The sequence below is a fragment of the Dermacentor variabilis genome, chromosome 4 (genome assembly GCF_050947875.1).
Source record: "Dermacentor variabilis isolate Ectoservices chromosome 4, ASM5094787v1, whole genome shotgun sequence".
Classification (NCBI taxonomy): Eukaryota; Metazoa; Arthropoda; class Arachnida; order Ixodida; family Ixodidae; genus Dermacentor; species Dermacentor variabilis.
Genome location: NC_134571.1, coordinates 46,104,550 through 46,120,851, shown reverse-complemented (window position 1 = coordinate 46,120,851; position 16,302 = coordinate 46,104,550). Strand labels below are relative to the sequence as shown.

Below are 16,302 nucleotides of genomic sequence, written 5' to 3'. Positions count from 1 at the left end.
TCAAGTCACACTGTGATTAAACAAAATATAGCAGCAGGGGTGATGACCGAACATACAATACAAAATCGTTTAGGGAGTTTCATTCTTCGAGTGCATGTATGTGTGTGTGTGTTGACAATGGTGCAGGTTGCATTAAAAATATGCTTCGTTGTTGTAGTATAGTACAGTTATTTGTGAAGGCAATTGTGTAACACTGCAATTGATGATTCTAGATATATAGGGCAGGATACAGCAACGAAAATACAATGTGTTCACAATATGTTATGGCTGGCTGGGCTTTCCAGGCAAGGTGACATTCTAGACTAAATGAACTGTCATACTATAAGTCACCTCCTGCCATGACGTCATGGTCCACACCATTGATGCAATCGTGAGCATGGATGCACTTGTGCATGACCGTATCACCCATCCATAGCGAGACTGACATTTTTGCAAAGCAGTCCAAGCTATACTCACTGCCTTCTTGTAGGGCTGTGTGTCATCATATCCAGTAGTCAGGTCCCTGATGTTCTTGATGGTGTAAGAACCGAGCTTGCGTGGATACTGCAAAAAAAAAAAAAAACTTCTGTAAAAGAAATATAGCTACAGATACAAAAGTTGGAAGGCTACTGAACCTCTAGGGGGCATCTATGGAAGACAAAGTCTTCCCGAGCAAGTTGTGGATGGGAATGGGGTGTACGAACTATAATATTCATTCTGAAAAGCCTGCAGCATCTCAAACAAAGGCTCCTGCAGCTTTGATGGCTGAAATGCACCATCGCCATCACCATGATTTTCTGTACAGTAAAACCTCATTAAACCGTACCCGCTTAAACAGTAGTTCCGTTTTAAAAGTAGTAAACTCGAATCCCCGACTCAGCGGCCATTGAACATAATGTGTTTTGTATCTGCATAAACTGTACCAGCTTACTGCGTATGTATCGGTTAACACGTAGTGTTACCACTTTTTGTCGCACAAACACAGCGGTGCTTGTGCGACAAAAATCAATCTCCATCAGGCACCCCGGCAGAACAACAAGCCTCGGAGACCTGAACAACGGCCTCCAAGCGCCCTGTGCATTTGCACGTGAAGCCACGTCAACATCAACATCATTTCGGCGCCGTCCCAGAGAGCATATGGAGCATTGTGGCGTCAGGTAAGTGAGGACTCGCATCATGCCAAAGCTCGGATAAAAAAGATGCCGGGTGCTCAGCATATAAGAAAAATTAGACATCGTTCGTGCTGTCGAACGACACACAAAGAAGTCGGCGCTGGCAAGTGACATGGGTCTACTGCTGACTACGGTGTGTGGCATTTGGAATGTGAAGAAGTTGCTGGGCAGCGCTGCTGCTACCATGAAGAGATGTCGGCTGCGAGGTTCGACTTTTCGCCATTGTTGCCTCTGTTTTGCTGAAGTGTTGCTTAGCGACAGTGATAAGGATGACACAGAAAGCGACAGCGTGGGCGATTCAGGCCCGACAGTGGCAGAAGCTGCGCATTACGTCAGCCTCACGAATGCAATCGTCGCGAAGAGAACAGCACCCTGCATTGAAAACATGCCCCGCAACTTCTGCAACGCTACCGCATTCGCGCACGGAGAATATGCAACGCTAACGAGGAATCTGCAATGCGAGTCTTTGCCAAGAGGGGGCTGGTTGAAAAGCTGGCTCGCAGCTTCAGTAAGTTTGAGGCTGCTGTCGTCGCTGCTAGGCCGCGGCGGCATCAAACGAAAATAACATTTTTGTTGCGTGAAGTAAATAAATACTGCATGTTTTTTCCCCTTTCATCACACTCTCTCTTCCGTGTCCGACAGGTAAGTGGGCAATCTCATGCTATTTTGGTTAAGCAGTGCTATGGTTTAGTACATACTTTTTCCGAGCTCCGGCCAACTACGGTTTAACGAGGTTTCACCGTATAAAGTCCTAGGGCAATAACAACCTCCCAGCCAGTGTTTCGGGAGCGAGTGTCCGCGGTCATAGAGTGAGATGTGTGCGTTTGCTGTGCCCGCTGACACCATGCTTGTTATCTAGTTAGCAAGTGAATGTTTACAAGTGGATAAAAGTGCTATCTCTATTTTGTATGACTGTCTGATAATTTTCTATCGCAATCGATGCTTTGCCTTTTTGGCAAAACTGACATCTTTGACTGCACTATCTCTAGGATCAGCCCATGGTAGAGGCTAGGAACACACAAACAGGATACAGAAAAAGTGGGGATAACTCGCCAAGAAAGACATTGTCTGTAAAAAATATTCATCTTTGAATGAGACTAATATTACCGTGTCCTTGCCACTGAAGTTTCGTAGCCGCTCAAACATCTTCTGGATTGTTGGTTGGTGATGGCAGATGTAGTACGAGTTATTCGAAACGTGATAGCCATAACTGAAAGAGAAAAATGCACTTTTAAGCTATTGCTACACCAAATTCGTGCAAGCAAAGCACTGAAAACCCTCTGTTGTTTTTCACCCCCACAGCTTATGCTTTAGTGAGAGGCACTATATTCCAGACACAGACAGAACTCACAATCCAAATTTCCAGACACGTGCCCATACAGTTTCTTTTCCACTTTAATAATAAGCATTATGCCACACATTGCATAATGTGGCCCGTAAAATAACTTTATAAAGCTTAAGAACAAGAACTACTTCCTGCTCCAGTTTTTATTCCAGTTGCGAATAATGCGAATAATTTGAAACGCATATAGCTGATCAGAATGCCTGTTACACTTAAGTATACGTGGAAGTGAGCATGACATGAAATCACTCTGTAGCTGGTTTCTAAGTATGCAGTAGTCCAAAGAAAAGGTTTGGTCTTTTTGAGTCTGAATTAAGCCACTGTTACAAATGCAGGTCAACGTGAAAACCGAACACCGCATCGGCGCAGATTCCAAATTTTTCGCATTAGAATTTATGCTGACAGTGCATCTGAGGCTTCATTGTAGTTATGCAAAAGTGCACTCACACCACACATTTGTCCTATGTATTAATATGAACAGCGCTTATGGGCTTATTACACAGTTTGTGGTTTTTCCGTGTGCCCGTTCGTAACCAACATTGAGTGCATCACCTTCAGTTCGAATGCAGCACGCCAGATGCAGGAGTGCACGAGATGGAAAAACATATGATTACAGCTATAAACTGGCAACTAATAAGTACTGATACAAGGTTTTGACAAAGGCGTCAAAGAAGGCTGAGCAGCAACTTATTTGGTAGCCTTTATGAGGTGAAATAATGGCCAATTTAATTACCAATGACCTCACGTATTGAGGACATCCTGTTTGAGAGTGCTGCATTGTGGAACTGCGCTGATCCCATGGCTCTTCTCCATTGACAAACGTTGCAACAAAGACCAGTTAGTGCTATTGAGACATGCGCTAAGATGAGCACAAGCTCCAGTATTTGATTAAGCCTTGATAGGGCTTAAATAGCATGTGACTTAAGTACAGCACTCTCAGTAATAATAACCTTAAGCCAAATTTTCGGATGTAAGGAAAAATATTGGTTTTTCATAGATCAAACGCATAGTAAATCTACTTAACATGAAATGCTAATTTGGTTGTTAAAAGGTCCCCGAAATGGTTTTAACAAATTCTGTAGATTCATAGGGTGCAGCTACAGTAAAACATTCACACCACAATTTGAGTGAAGCATCTCATGTTAAGAGAGCCTATAGACTACTACAAGTTATCTTCCTCCCTAGCTATGCTTTTTCTCCTCAACTCGTTCAACAAGTGATTGGGGCTAAGGTCTGCCTTCGCTGGCTCTGCGTCATGATGTGAAGCAGTGTCATCTACTTACAGTGTCTTAGAGCCAGTGCATAAAGCCTTTCCAACCTCTCCGCTATCTGCCTCAGATACTGACAATTGAATACTGAGAGCCTGATACGCTGCAGTCACTCCGATCACCTGTTGGCTTGCAGAGGGACACGCTGTCGCATCTTGACATGTCATCAGTCGCTAGATTTGCAGCCCTCAATGTAACACGCGCGACTCATGGTCCTCGCGAAAAGAAACCTCGAGACTAATCCTGACTGCACAGCGCATGTGACCAAGGAGCATGTTGTAATACAAACAGTTGATACTTGCTGTGTGCCAGAAGTACTTGAGTGTTGCGATAATTATTCGCTGTGCATTCTCTTGCTGGTTCTTTTATAGAAACAAATTAACACACATTCCGAACAACACTTGTTCACGATAATGTTAGAAAAATTATTTATGACATAACGAGGGCAGCCAATTGAATAACTTGCACAGCTGATGTCACATGTGTCCACTACCTAGATGGTGAGTGGGCAGCTAAAAGCTCACGGAAGCAAGCAATGCCACTAACTTCTCATCAGTATCATCTTGGAATTCCTTGCCTGTAGGTATAAAGAAGAAATCTTTTGAAATGTTTAAAAAGGCTTTGTGCTCATACTTGTTAAACTCATAAACGCTTCTTGATGTTCATAATAAGTGCTCTTATATTTATGTATATATGTATTATTTTTTGCTTAATTGAACATTTTTATAACTCGATTTTCTGTGTTTACCACTGTTTACCGAAAGGTTGCTGCCTGATGCAGGGTTTTATTGGTCTCACTCTGTCTTGCAACTTTGAGATCGCCTTTTGTATTTATATGTGTACTTCGATAATGTATTACTGTGATAAGTATCGATGCATATTTTTAAGACCTAATAATAAATTGCCTGCCTTACGCGAAGTGCTTAAATATGTCACTTAATGATCAGGACCAACCCTAATGACTCCATACATTTGTATAGTATCGTCAAAATTGTTTCAGGATCCCTTTATGTCAAACTTCCGACATCTGCTACTCAACTAAGTGAGAGGCCTGGACTGGCAGACTTGGAGGCAGACTCTTAAGAACTAAGTGTTTCTGTGGGCATAAACAGCTATGCCAACATCATTGATGACATGGAAACCTGTAGGGCTGACACTATAGAAACATTAATTGAGGAGATCCTCGAGGTGCCTCTGCAAGTCAATAATGACAATTAGGATACTTTCCAGGAGTCACAGAACCAGCGGTGCTTGCACCATAATGAGCTAAATGTTCTGAATAATTTAGCGCATTTTCTCCCAACACATGATGTCATCGAAGAATTATAAAGCAAGCTAAATAAAAAGTCAGGTTTTGTGATAGCGCACAGTTCTGCACAGTGCATGCAAGCAATGATTACACAATGACTTATGTAATCATGCATAACCTATAATCATTGGTATTGTCATGTAGTAGTGATGGTGAAGAAAGCAGCAAAGCTGTGAATGAGAAAACTAGCATTTTATTGGGCGAACTTGTGCCCTCAGAAACAGGCTATACTCAAAGAACAACGATAGTGGGGAACACAGTCGGCGATTGTCGAAAATCTCATCTGCTGGTCAAGCGTGTCGGCATATATACATGAGTCACCGAAGGTTCCAGAGTAATCGCTGGTGTGCGCGTGTCTTCCAGAAAGTTCTACATAATTTGCATTGCACATGCAATCAGATTACACAAACTTCAGTGACAAAAGAAAGCAGATAGAACCACCAATAACATTCGAGAAACTTCCGACACATGCAGGCGTGTCTCGCATTGAGCAATAACATTTGTTAGGCGATTAAAAGCAGTCACCCAAAATAATAAACAAGTACAGGTGTCAGTATCATGGAAATCTAGCAAATTTCTCTTTTTACGCCAGCCTTTAAAATTGCTTGCTATTTCACTTATTCTTTTTGCTGCGGATATCTGGGTGCACGGTGGTGGTGGTGGTGGTGGTGGTGGTGGTGGTGGTGGTGGTGGCGGCGGCGGCGGCGGTGGTGGTGGTGGTGGTGGTGGTGGTGGTGGTGGTCTGGACAGTGGCGTAGCCAGATATCTCGTTCGAGGGGGGGAGGGGTGGATCACGTTGCAGCTTGGCCTCCTCCTTAAGAGGATGCTTTAGCCTGGGTGCTCCTATCTAAATACATGTAGAAGGTGAATTCCTTTTTCTTGGCAACCACTGCACCAAATTTGACGAGGTTTGTTGCATTTAAAAAGAAAACTTAAATTATATTGACTTCTGGTTTCGAATTTTTCATTTATGTTGTAAATTTTTTATTAAAAATTGGCAAAAATAGTGAATTTTCAGAAAACGAAACTATCACTTTTAATACTTCGTAACTCAACAATGAAAAATAATATTCCAATTCTGTGGATTGCATCTAATAGTACATCTACAGCAGACAAAATTGATATGTTACAAATCAATCAAACAATTTAGTATTATCGAAATATGGCTTTTGCAGAACCCTTGTGTACCACTCAGCCAATTCACGTAAGATACAAATTGACGTACTAAATTTGCCCACTCTGACTCTTATAATAGATGCCGTTTGAAAAACCGCGATATCTGTTTTTGATCAAGAGCTATTACTTTGTAAACGTCATGCTTCTATTTTTTTCGCACTTTCATATTTTTCAAAATATTTTAAACAAAATTCAGGCCCTAAATCAAAATGCCGCTTCCAACGGATACTAGTATTTAACTATCATTCCTAAGTTCAACAAGTTTCATTAAAAGCGATCCAGGGGTTATCTCAGAAAAGCGTTTCTGCATTTTACATGTATTTGAATAGGCCGCGTCGGAGTCGGGCCCGAGCTAAAGCTTCCTCTTAAACAATTTGTCAAGGGATTAAATACATGAACAATAACTGCCTTGCCATTGCCAAAGATGCTGCAAACGAATTCTTGAATGCTACGCACTGTCACAAGTAATATACGTATTTTTTCATGAAAAGATATACTCGTATGTGCCAGAAATTGTGCTCAAAATAACTGATATGAAGTCTTCCTTGTCTTCCTTGTTTTTGTCTATTTAATAAGTAAAGAAAATATAACACGATCTTTAAAACTATATCAGTTCGAAAACAGCAAAGCAGTGCATGCCACTGATATGAAGAATGTAAAGGCCATGAAATGAACAGCGGAAAGTTGAGGACAAATATGTTAATGAAACTTTGTCATTGAAGAACCTTGTTTATATTTTTGTACATATGCAACAGGCAGTGAAAAATCTCAATGACGCTGTCATTTATTCCAATGTATTACGCAGGAGCAGCTGTCACCGGTCGTGTATCATGAGTAATTGCACCGCAATTATTGTCCCAACAGAGAGCACCTATATAAAGCCGTTCTGAAAAATATACGAGGGTGAGTCAAATGAAAGTGAGCCAATACGAATATATGACAGTGTACTTTACTTAAAAGTAGTCTCCATGAGCATTTAGACAATTGTCCCATTGACTAAGGAGTCGGGTGATTCCCGTCTCATAAAAACTTCTTAGGTTACTGCTTCAACAAATCTGTAACCGATTCTTTCACGTCATCGTCCGACACGAATCTATTTCCCTTGAGCTGTTTCTTCATTTGGCCCAAAATGTGGAAGTCGCAAGGCGACAGGTCTCAGTTGTATGGCGGATGTGGCACCGTTTCCCACTTGAACTTTGCCAGTTTTGTATTAACCACATCAGCGACGTGGGGACGGGCATTGTTGTGGAACAATTAAAAATTAAATTATTGGGTTTAAAGGGCCAAAACCACTTTCTGATTATGAGGCACACCGTAGTGGAGGACTCCGGAAATTTCGACACTCTGGGGTTCTTTAACGTGCACCTAAATCTAAGTACATGGGTGTTTTCGCATTTCGCCCCCATCGAAATGCGGCCGCCGTGGGCGGGATTCAATTCCACGTCCTCGTGCGCAGCAGCCCGACACCATAGCGAGGTCGTGGAACAAGATGACCACATTCATCAATTTTTCCCGTAGTTTCTTCTTGATTGCGACACGCAGCCGATTCGACGTTTCACAATATCGAAAACGATTGATAGCCTCTCCGGCTTTAGCAAATTCTATCAGTAATGACCCCTGACGATTGAAAAAAAAAAAAAAAAAAAGAAGAAGTCAACACCTTTATGGCGGAAATGACGGCCTCTGCTTTCTTTGGGGGTGGTGAATTCGAATGTTTCCACTGTAAGCTTTGCCGTCGTGTTTCAGGCTCGTAGTAATGGCACCATGGTTCGTAGCCGATCACAATTGCAGACAAGGAGTCGTCACCCTGATTGTGATACTAGATCAGATGAGTCAAGGCAGGGCAGAACCTTCTTCTGGCGGTGGTTCAATAAATTGGGCATCCATCGCGCACACAAGAGCCGATAACCGAGATGTTCATGAATTATGGTGTGAACGGAACCGCGACTAATGTTCAAACGCTCTGCCAGTTCATTGATGCTTATCCCCCGTTCTTGTCTAATCAGCTCTTCAACCTTTGCAATTGTGTTGGGGGTGATTGCACGATGGCTATGGTCCGGTCTTGGATCGTCTTTGCTACTTTCACGTCCTTTTTCAACGGTTTGCTTCAACGCTTCACAGTGGCCAATAAAATGCAATGTTCAACGTACACGGCAGCCATACGGTGACTGATTTCTTTTTGGGAAACACCTTCAGCTGTCAAAAACCTCACGGCACCCCGCTGCTCAACTTCTGAAGTATTCATTAAGTCACACAACCATGTACAATCCAGTGTATGAGAGCATTAAAGAATATTTACCCTAACACCTGCGTGTCACTTTTGTAAATGAGAGATGCCTGTGTGCTACGCACATGCTTCGCAGATAATGAACCGAACCATTATTGCGCGGGATGGGTAGGCTCAATTTCACTTGACTCGCCCTCGTTCATCAGAAATGCGAAGATACAATGGAATATACAAATGCTTGAAAAAGGGCAAGAAAGTGTCACTGGAAATGAAAGTTCACTGCATGCATACACACCTCGCAACAAGATATTTAAACATACATATAAGTCTCCAATAAATCTACGTATCTAAGAAAAAGTCACTGTATATAATGCGTCAAACAAGGCAAATAAACATGTTGCGCAATCGCAGATTCACATAATCCTAGATCCCGCCCCCATTCTATCCACTCCCCCCGATGTATCGCGCGCGACGGAAGGCGACGCGCTGGCTCCCCGCTTTTCTCCTTTGCGCACACAAGACTGAGCCACCATCGTCGGCTCACCCATTCCATCCCCCCCCCCTCCTACACTTTCAATCGCACACACAGCATGCGGCGCGCGGTCACGACGTTATCGCTGTTAGACTTCATACGAAACATGAGGGAGACGGCGACAGCAGGAATGTGCCTGGAGTGTTCATATAATTGCTATCACAATAATATAATAATAGTATCCGGCAACTGAAGCGTGCCGTAGCCGTTTACTTTCCGCAAAAGAAGAAGTGACAAACTGTCACCATGCAACAATTCGCTGCACCGCAACAATGTATATTTTTTTTTTCTTTTGTGGGGCGGGGGCACCACAATGAAAAGAAAGAATGTAAAGGAGAGTATCTTGGCCATAATCCAATGCCTTGGCACCTAAGGTGGCTGCCGAAAGAACGTTGAAGAAAATGTGAGAGGCTTGATCACCGAGAACCGTACGCATCGTGCTTGGTATCCTACACCGGCGAGACGACGTTCCGGAGAGGTTGCGCCTGAGCGAACGCGGTGCAATCCGTCGAGTCTTCACAGTGATGGCAGTCAGCGTCCATTGTTTCTTTTTCTCGTTTGCTAGCCAGAAGGTGTCCAAAAGTCTGCCAGGCGAAAATCCACTCGGCCAGAGAAAACCAAACGGGCACTGAAGTGCGCCGCGCGGTGGTCGGGGCAACACGAGAAAAACGCATGTGCTGTGGCAGGCTCTGGCAGCCCGCGTGTAGGGTAGCGGGAATAAAAAAATTAAGAGGCTCAATGTGTCCTCACAAATAAAAGTTAAAGTAGAAAAAATAAATAAGAACGCAGTTACCCTGGCTTGCTTTAGTGTCTTGACTTGGATGCTTTGGCGTAGGTGACAAAATATGTTGGTAATATTTTATGCGACATGACGGCACCAATGAACCACCACGCTTCGTCTCATCGTATCTCACCGCGTGTTTTGTCAACTTGTCTGAAAATGTGTTGATTTGGCTTGTCTCATTGTATGTTCCGATCTAAGACTTTAGAAAAGTCAATGCACCTTTGGCGTCAAATGTTTATAAGACCATTAAACCCACAATGTTCTGGAATTGAAAATCTAAAGCACGACGTTGGAAATGTCAATGTACGTTTCGCATCAAAGGTTTATTAGAACTTTATACCCATAAAGTGTCACAAATGAAATCCAAGCGCTCCCTAGATTCTGCGGCCTCAGCGAGACGCCCCGACGAGCCCACCCGCCACGCCTTTGCAACTTTGTGCTCAGATGGAGCTCCTTGCGTTACGACATGTGACCCCCGGTGCATGGGCATTGCCGCGAAATCCAGCCAGATTTTGTAATGTTCATGCTAAAATGTTTTTTTGGGCGTGAAAAGGGCAGTCTAGACAAAATCGAGCACGATTTCCGGCGCCAAGGGTTGTTTAGGCTAGCGGCGCTTGAACAGCACGAAAAAATTTCGGGGGAGGGGGGGGGGGCTGTAGCCCCATAAGCCCCACCCCCCCTGGCTACGCCCCTGGATCTGGGTGTACGAGGCATGGTAGATCTGGAGCTTTGTGGATCACTACTTTTTAGGATGAACTTCTGATGAGACGAACATGTTTTCATGATCCCTCCGAGATTATCTTAAAATAATTCTACTGCAGTATTTCTGAATAAAGTTTTGAATTCGTTTCACGCACAGGTGTACTAGGTGGATGGCAGAACATTATTAGCATGAGCCAAGTGTCCAAAATGGTAAATTATCAAGACATGGCTAGCACCCACCCAAATGACTGCTCCCCGTGCATTTCGAATGTGGAACCGAACAAGTGCTCATCCTCATTATTTTCAACATCCCCCATGATTCTCAGGTGGAAAATAGATTGACGCTTTTCGGTATCTGAGCAGCAAGTATTTTTAGGAACATGATGAAAAAATTTGACACAGCACAATGACAGTGGCAACGGTGGCGTGAATGGGCCTCGAGTGTCCGTATACTTGTTTTTGCAATAAAATATATTTTTTGTGCATGTTCGTCTCACCAAGAAACACTCGCCTGCACTTTTCGTTTCAATTTTCAAATAGTTTTCCATGGCACTCACTTGTCAAACAAGACATTCAGCTGCTCTGTCAGTGTCAGTTTCTGTGTCTCAAGGTAGGCAGCCATCTGGGCTACGTGCATGGCGGCACTCACACCATCCTTGTCGATCACCGCCGTACCGCACATGTAACCTGCACACAATTTGTGGCCGATCGGCAATGCGCTGTCAAAGTCTGCACTGATAAACACATTGTCCGGCATACGGTATGTAACAGCTAATAATACTATAGACAAAAAAAAAAAAGAAAACCACTGCTATCACCTTACGCACCACCGTGGCCAAGTGCATTTGGCCTTCACTAATGCAATGGCTATTGAACACCAACATGAAATAAGATTTAGAGTTTTATCAGGTGTATAAATTGCAGTAAGCATTCTCTTCCTAATTAAATTAGCAAGCATGGTGTCACACATGCATAGTCAAACACAAACAAATTTCAACTGATGACCACGAGCACTCGCCGCCCCAACACTGGCATGATGATGAGCTCAAACAGAGGGGAGTGACTGCCTTCTGCTTCCTCTCGCTTCAACACATCTCCGAAACTTGAAGTTACATGACCTCCAGCACTTGGAAAGTAGGAAGACAGCACATGCAGCTGTGCCAGCCATCTTGGGTATTCCAAGCTTTGCCCCAGCCAGAAATTAATCTCCAAGACAGGGCGCGGGCTGTGTATGCTCCCAGTAGTGCGAACAGCCAGGCACAGCCGCAACCAGGCTAGAGGAGGAGCTGTGCATTCACCATTACCATTTTTTATTACTGAGCTAGATAGAGTTGAAAACTTGGTACTTCAGTAATTTGACGTGAAATGTCTTTCGGTTTGGTCAGCATAGAGGGTCGCTTGCTAAAGCTGCATGTAATGAAAATATGTGATACTATAGTTGCTCATATCTATGCAACCGTGCTAACCACGCACCTTACTTAGGTAACGCTGTGCAGATGAAAGAAGCCATTACTTGATCATGCATGTGTCGCATGCATAGATGGCACCATAGTCACTTTATGCATGATGCACTTGGAGTTAGATTGAACCTCTCGCTTGGCATTCAGAGGCACAGCTAGGCAGTACGTTAGTAGATCCAAGTGGGAGTGGTTGCTTTTGAGGCAGCTCAGCTCCTACCATAGTAGGCATAATCCATCAAACTCATACCTGTGCTCAGCAGAAGTTATAAGGCATACAAGTGTGCAATTTGTCGCAGAAATTTGATGGTTGCTCAGCTATGGTGCCACCGTCCAAAAATTGTGTGGAGAGATTCGGGCAGCAAGGCAGAGGGATGCTAATTAGCTCCCATCAACTTTGACCATGGTGGGCCCACTACAAATAGGGAGTGAACATGATTTGAAGATTTAACCATAGGACCCCCCACCCCCGACCCATATCAAAAGTTAGGCATGTAAGCTTTGTTAATGCATGAATAGAAGTCACTTGAGTAATTGGATACATCATTTCTATACATTAGGGCTTATACGCCCTCAATGTTTCACGTACCTAAATGCAGCCGCATCCTTGATACAGCCCATCCATGTTTTTTTAATTTTCAACAATTACTGTTGAAAAAGCATTGAAAGAAAAAAATTTATTTCCTTCCAGTCACTTGATCTTAACTTCTTTTAAACAGAACAAACTTAATCAAATTCAGTGCAGCGAATGCCAGGCAAAACAATTTCACCATTTACATGTTTTAGATAGGACTCCCAAGGTAAAGTTCCCTCTTAACTTGGGCTGCATTAGTAAATTATGCTTTTGCAATAGTAAAATGGTTACCCTTACCATGGTAGGAGGCTTGATAAAACAGAAATGATGCAATAACGAAAGGCGCCCCCTCAATGAAGTTTCTGCACCAGCTCGTCATGACACCATGGATTTCGGCACCTTATCAACGGGTCTAGTTAATTGTTAATCGGTAAAAGAAAGAAGAGAGAGAGAATATGTTCTATTCTACAGGAACCAACGACTCAATATAGCACATTTTGAGAACTTTTTCTCTGTCAAAATGGCCAAAATAAAAATAAGACAGATTGAAATCTGTGACATCACACCTGTGTGTCAACACTGATGTTTCAGTGTGAAACTAAAGAAGCTTTCAGTTTGTCCTTTATTTTTTTCCCAGTGATCGACCCTTTCCTATCTAATGAACACAAATAAGAGTTTCGAAAGAATACTTTGCCAGTCTAAACTAACTCATGTTACGATAGTTCTATCTTGTTAGTTAATCTACAGTGATTGAAATTTTTCCGATGTGACCCAAGGTAAAACACAAGAATGCTCCAAATTCCACATGCTCTAATTGCTGTGCTTCCTTTACTGAGGAATGCACAGAACTAGAAAAAGTGCAGCAAATGTTTTAATCTGTACGTACCAATGGCTTCCTCAAAGGCGAGCAAGACAGTTTTGCCATCCTTCATTAGTTCACATGCCTTGTTGCCCATCCACTTGAAGCCAGTGAGTGTTTCCTGTTAACACAAAGAATAAACAAAATGGGGATCGATGCAGTAGGGTGGCTCCAGTTCCTACTGTCTCATTGAGACACGCAAAAGTATTTGTGAAATATTTAACCACAATGCCAGCTATAGCTAGGCTCACCATCTGGCTACTCGAATGCAGCAAGTATTAAATATAAATAACCCATGCCACAGAATCATAAAACTCAGCAAAAAAAAAAAAAAGAATAATAGTGGCCATATAATGAGCTATCAAAAGTACAGCCAAATATCCGAGAAACAAATGAAAACACATACCACTACAACACAGAAATGACAAAGTTGGCAAATTGCAAAGTCAATCACATTTAATTTTGGATGTGAAATGTGGACAGCCCTCAGCACACTTGTCCACGGTAAAGGTGCTGAAGCAGCTCACGGCAGTGTGCATTTGTACCATGTACTGAAAATCATAGAGTCTAAACAATTTCATTTTCAGCAAGTAGCGTCTTATTCGCAGGTCACTGCTAGTTGTGTCACCCTCTTGGTGCAGCACAGAGATGAGTTACATAAGGTGATGAGGCACACCTTTGCTTTGCATCTCATCAACTACTGAGGGTTACCTATTTAGGACTGTATTGATCATAAAAGGGTGGGGTGAAAGCCAAACTGCATAGCGAGAAGCACAACTAGCTGTGACCAGCCCTTCCAGTGATGTATGCTCAACGTAATTTATCTTGAACCAGCCTCTTACAGTAGATAGCACAAATGCATTTCTGAGGGCACTACTGTCATCCTCCAGACAAGTGCTGGGAGCTATAACATTTCTTTTACAAATTTGTCAGGATTAGCACATGAAATTTAAGCATTTAATTGCATGCTGCATGCTTGTCAAACTACCGTGACTAAATGCACAGCCTGAGCGCATATGATAAAGATGACTGCGTAGAGCTTGTCAGGCATCTTCAGGCATGAAGTGACATTCATATAAGTAGCATGAACATTGAATTGCCCAGTTCAAAATCAGCAATGCAGATTATGCTTTTGTTAAGTGGTAGTGAAGGACTCTTTGCATTCTCAATGCATATTTACCATTATAAGTGACAAAATGAGCCAGGGCATGACCAATGTAGCAGTTTTTTCTCCTGCCATTCTTTTTCACTTTAAATTTGGTTGTGGCTAAAGGTACGTCCAATGTCTCCCTCTTTCTTTACAGATACGTTTAACGGATCCAGCAGTTTTTTTTACGCAAGTATGAGGTTCTGTGCAAATGTGATTGGGAATACACATATAGTAGCACAGTTCAATGAAAATCAGTGCCAATGCGGCCAAGGGCTTTTCTAATGAAACATGCAGTGGCTGTTTATGTTAAGTACACCATAGATTAAAGGTTAGAGTAGAACGTACGTTAAGCTCACAAGAACTGGTTTTTAAAAATGCTGAAATCAACCAAGTTCATGTGGAAGAAAGTGGTCAATATTACAAGTACAGAAACTATCGCAAGTCAGTCATTTTGTTTACGCTTCAGTAAAATCTCAGATTGCTATGCTGGGTACCTGGGTTGGATACAAATTCAAAAAATTTTTGTCTTCTTTTGTTTCCTTGTTGCCTGTGGTAGTTCACCTGATGTGGCAAAAGCCTTTTGCTGCCCCCATTAGATGGACTTCAGAGGACATGTAAAAATGGCGACATAAAACATAACGTAGAAACAGTGCAATAAACATACTTATATGCATTACTTGACGGTGCATTAGATACCTGCCTGTAGAGCAACCACTAGAACACTTTAAATCTAAGTGGCAAAAACGTTTTTGCCACGTCAGAGACATTGGCGGGAGGGGGGGGGGGGAAGAAAGTTTCCTTCTGATGCGGAACAAAACCCTGATCGGCAGTGTGGTAGGCAGATGTTACATCACCACCACTGAAGCTTGATAATTTGTTATTCCAGCTGTCACATTGACTATACTGCCTCTATACAGTTGAGGCTCTTCACTGCATTATGTTAGTTGAATTCAGCATTTTGAACGCCAATTCTTGCGCGCTTTACGTCCATTCTACTCTAACCTCTTTTCTTACAACATATTTAGCACCTAGGGCTATTCTAAATGCCTTCTTCAGTAGAACAGCAAGCCCTCAACCGCGCTAGCACTTATTGCTGTCGGAGTGTGCCACGGTGCATACTCTATTCTCTTCTTTGTGCAGGTTTCTAGCTTGCCCATGGGATGACAGGAAGGAATGCGTGCATGATAAATAGCTCTGTATATATTGTTGCATCAAAGTGCACAAAAGGGATGTGGATATGTAAAGGAAAGGAAGAGGAGAATGACGACTATGCAGCGGCCATTCTTGCTGTTTGTAGCCTGTTGTTCCTAGTGTTCAAGGCCTAAATAAACCTTTTCCCCGTGCTCGTAACAGTTTGGTGGAGGTGTTGGTATTTTAATGCTGTATATTGAAGGTAGTGTGAAGCTTTGCAGAATGCGGTAGCAGAAGAGCATCCTCCTTATGGATTTGCCCCTCTGCTGTACCTTTAAGGAGATAAACTCGATTGTTCACACATGTCTGACATAGCTTTAGACACTTCATTTAAATTTACAAAAAGTGAACATTTGCAATGTAATATCAGCATAAATTCAAACGTGAGAAAGTCCGCAATGACTAGAGTGTATCGCTGTGCCTCTAGGTATGCCTATTTTGTAACCATGGCTTAATTTAGGCTCCAAAGCATATGTCTGGGACTACATCATGCTTAGAAACCAGTTACAGAATGATTGCACATTGCACTCCCATGTAATTACAGTCGCTGACTGATTTTTCGGACTCCAAAAATTTAGAC

At 42.7% G+C, this 16,302-nt stretch overlaps 1 protein-coding gene across 1 annotated transcript in view; it reads right to left on the bottom strand.

Moving 5' to 3' along the window:
- The window catches only part of Pgm2a (phosphoglucomutase 2), a 65,254-nt gene that overhangs the window by 11,912 nt on the left and 37,040 nt on the right, over positions 1–16,302 (bottom strand). The window contains exons 11-14 of the mRNA XM_075688876.1: positions 13,409–13,502; positions 11,049–11,178; positions 2,259–2,361; positions 457–543 (exon numbers count right to left, since the gene is read on the bottom strand). Coding sequence (XP_075544991.1) covers positions 457–543; positions 2,259–2,361; positions 11,049–11,178; positions 13,409–13,502 — 414 coding nt within the window. The remainder of the gene's footprint in view (positions 1–456; positions 544–2,258; positions 2,362–11,048; positions 11,179–13,408; positions 13,503–16,302) is intronic.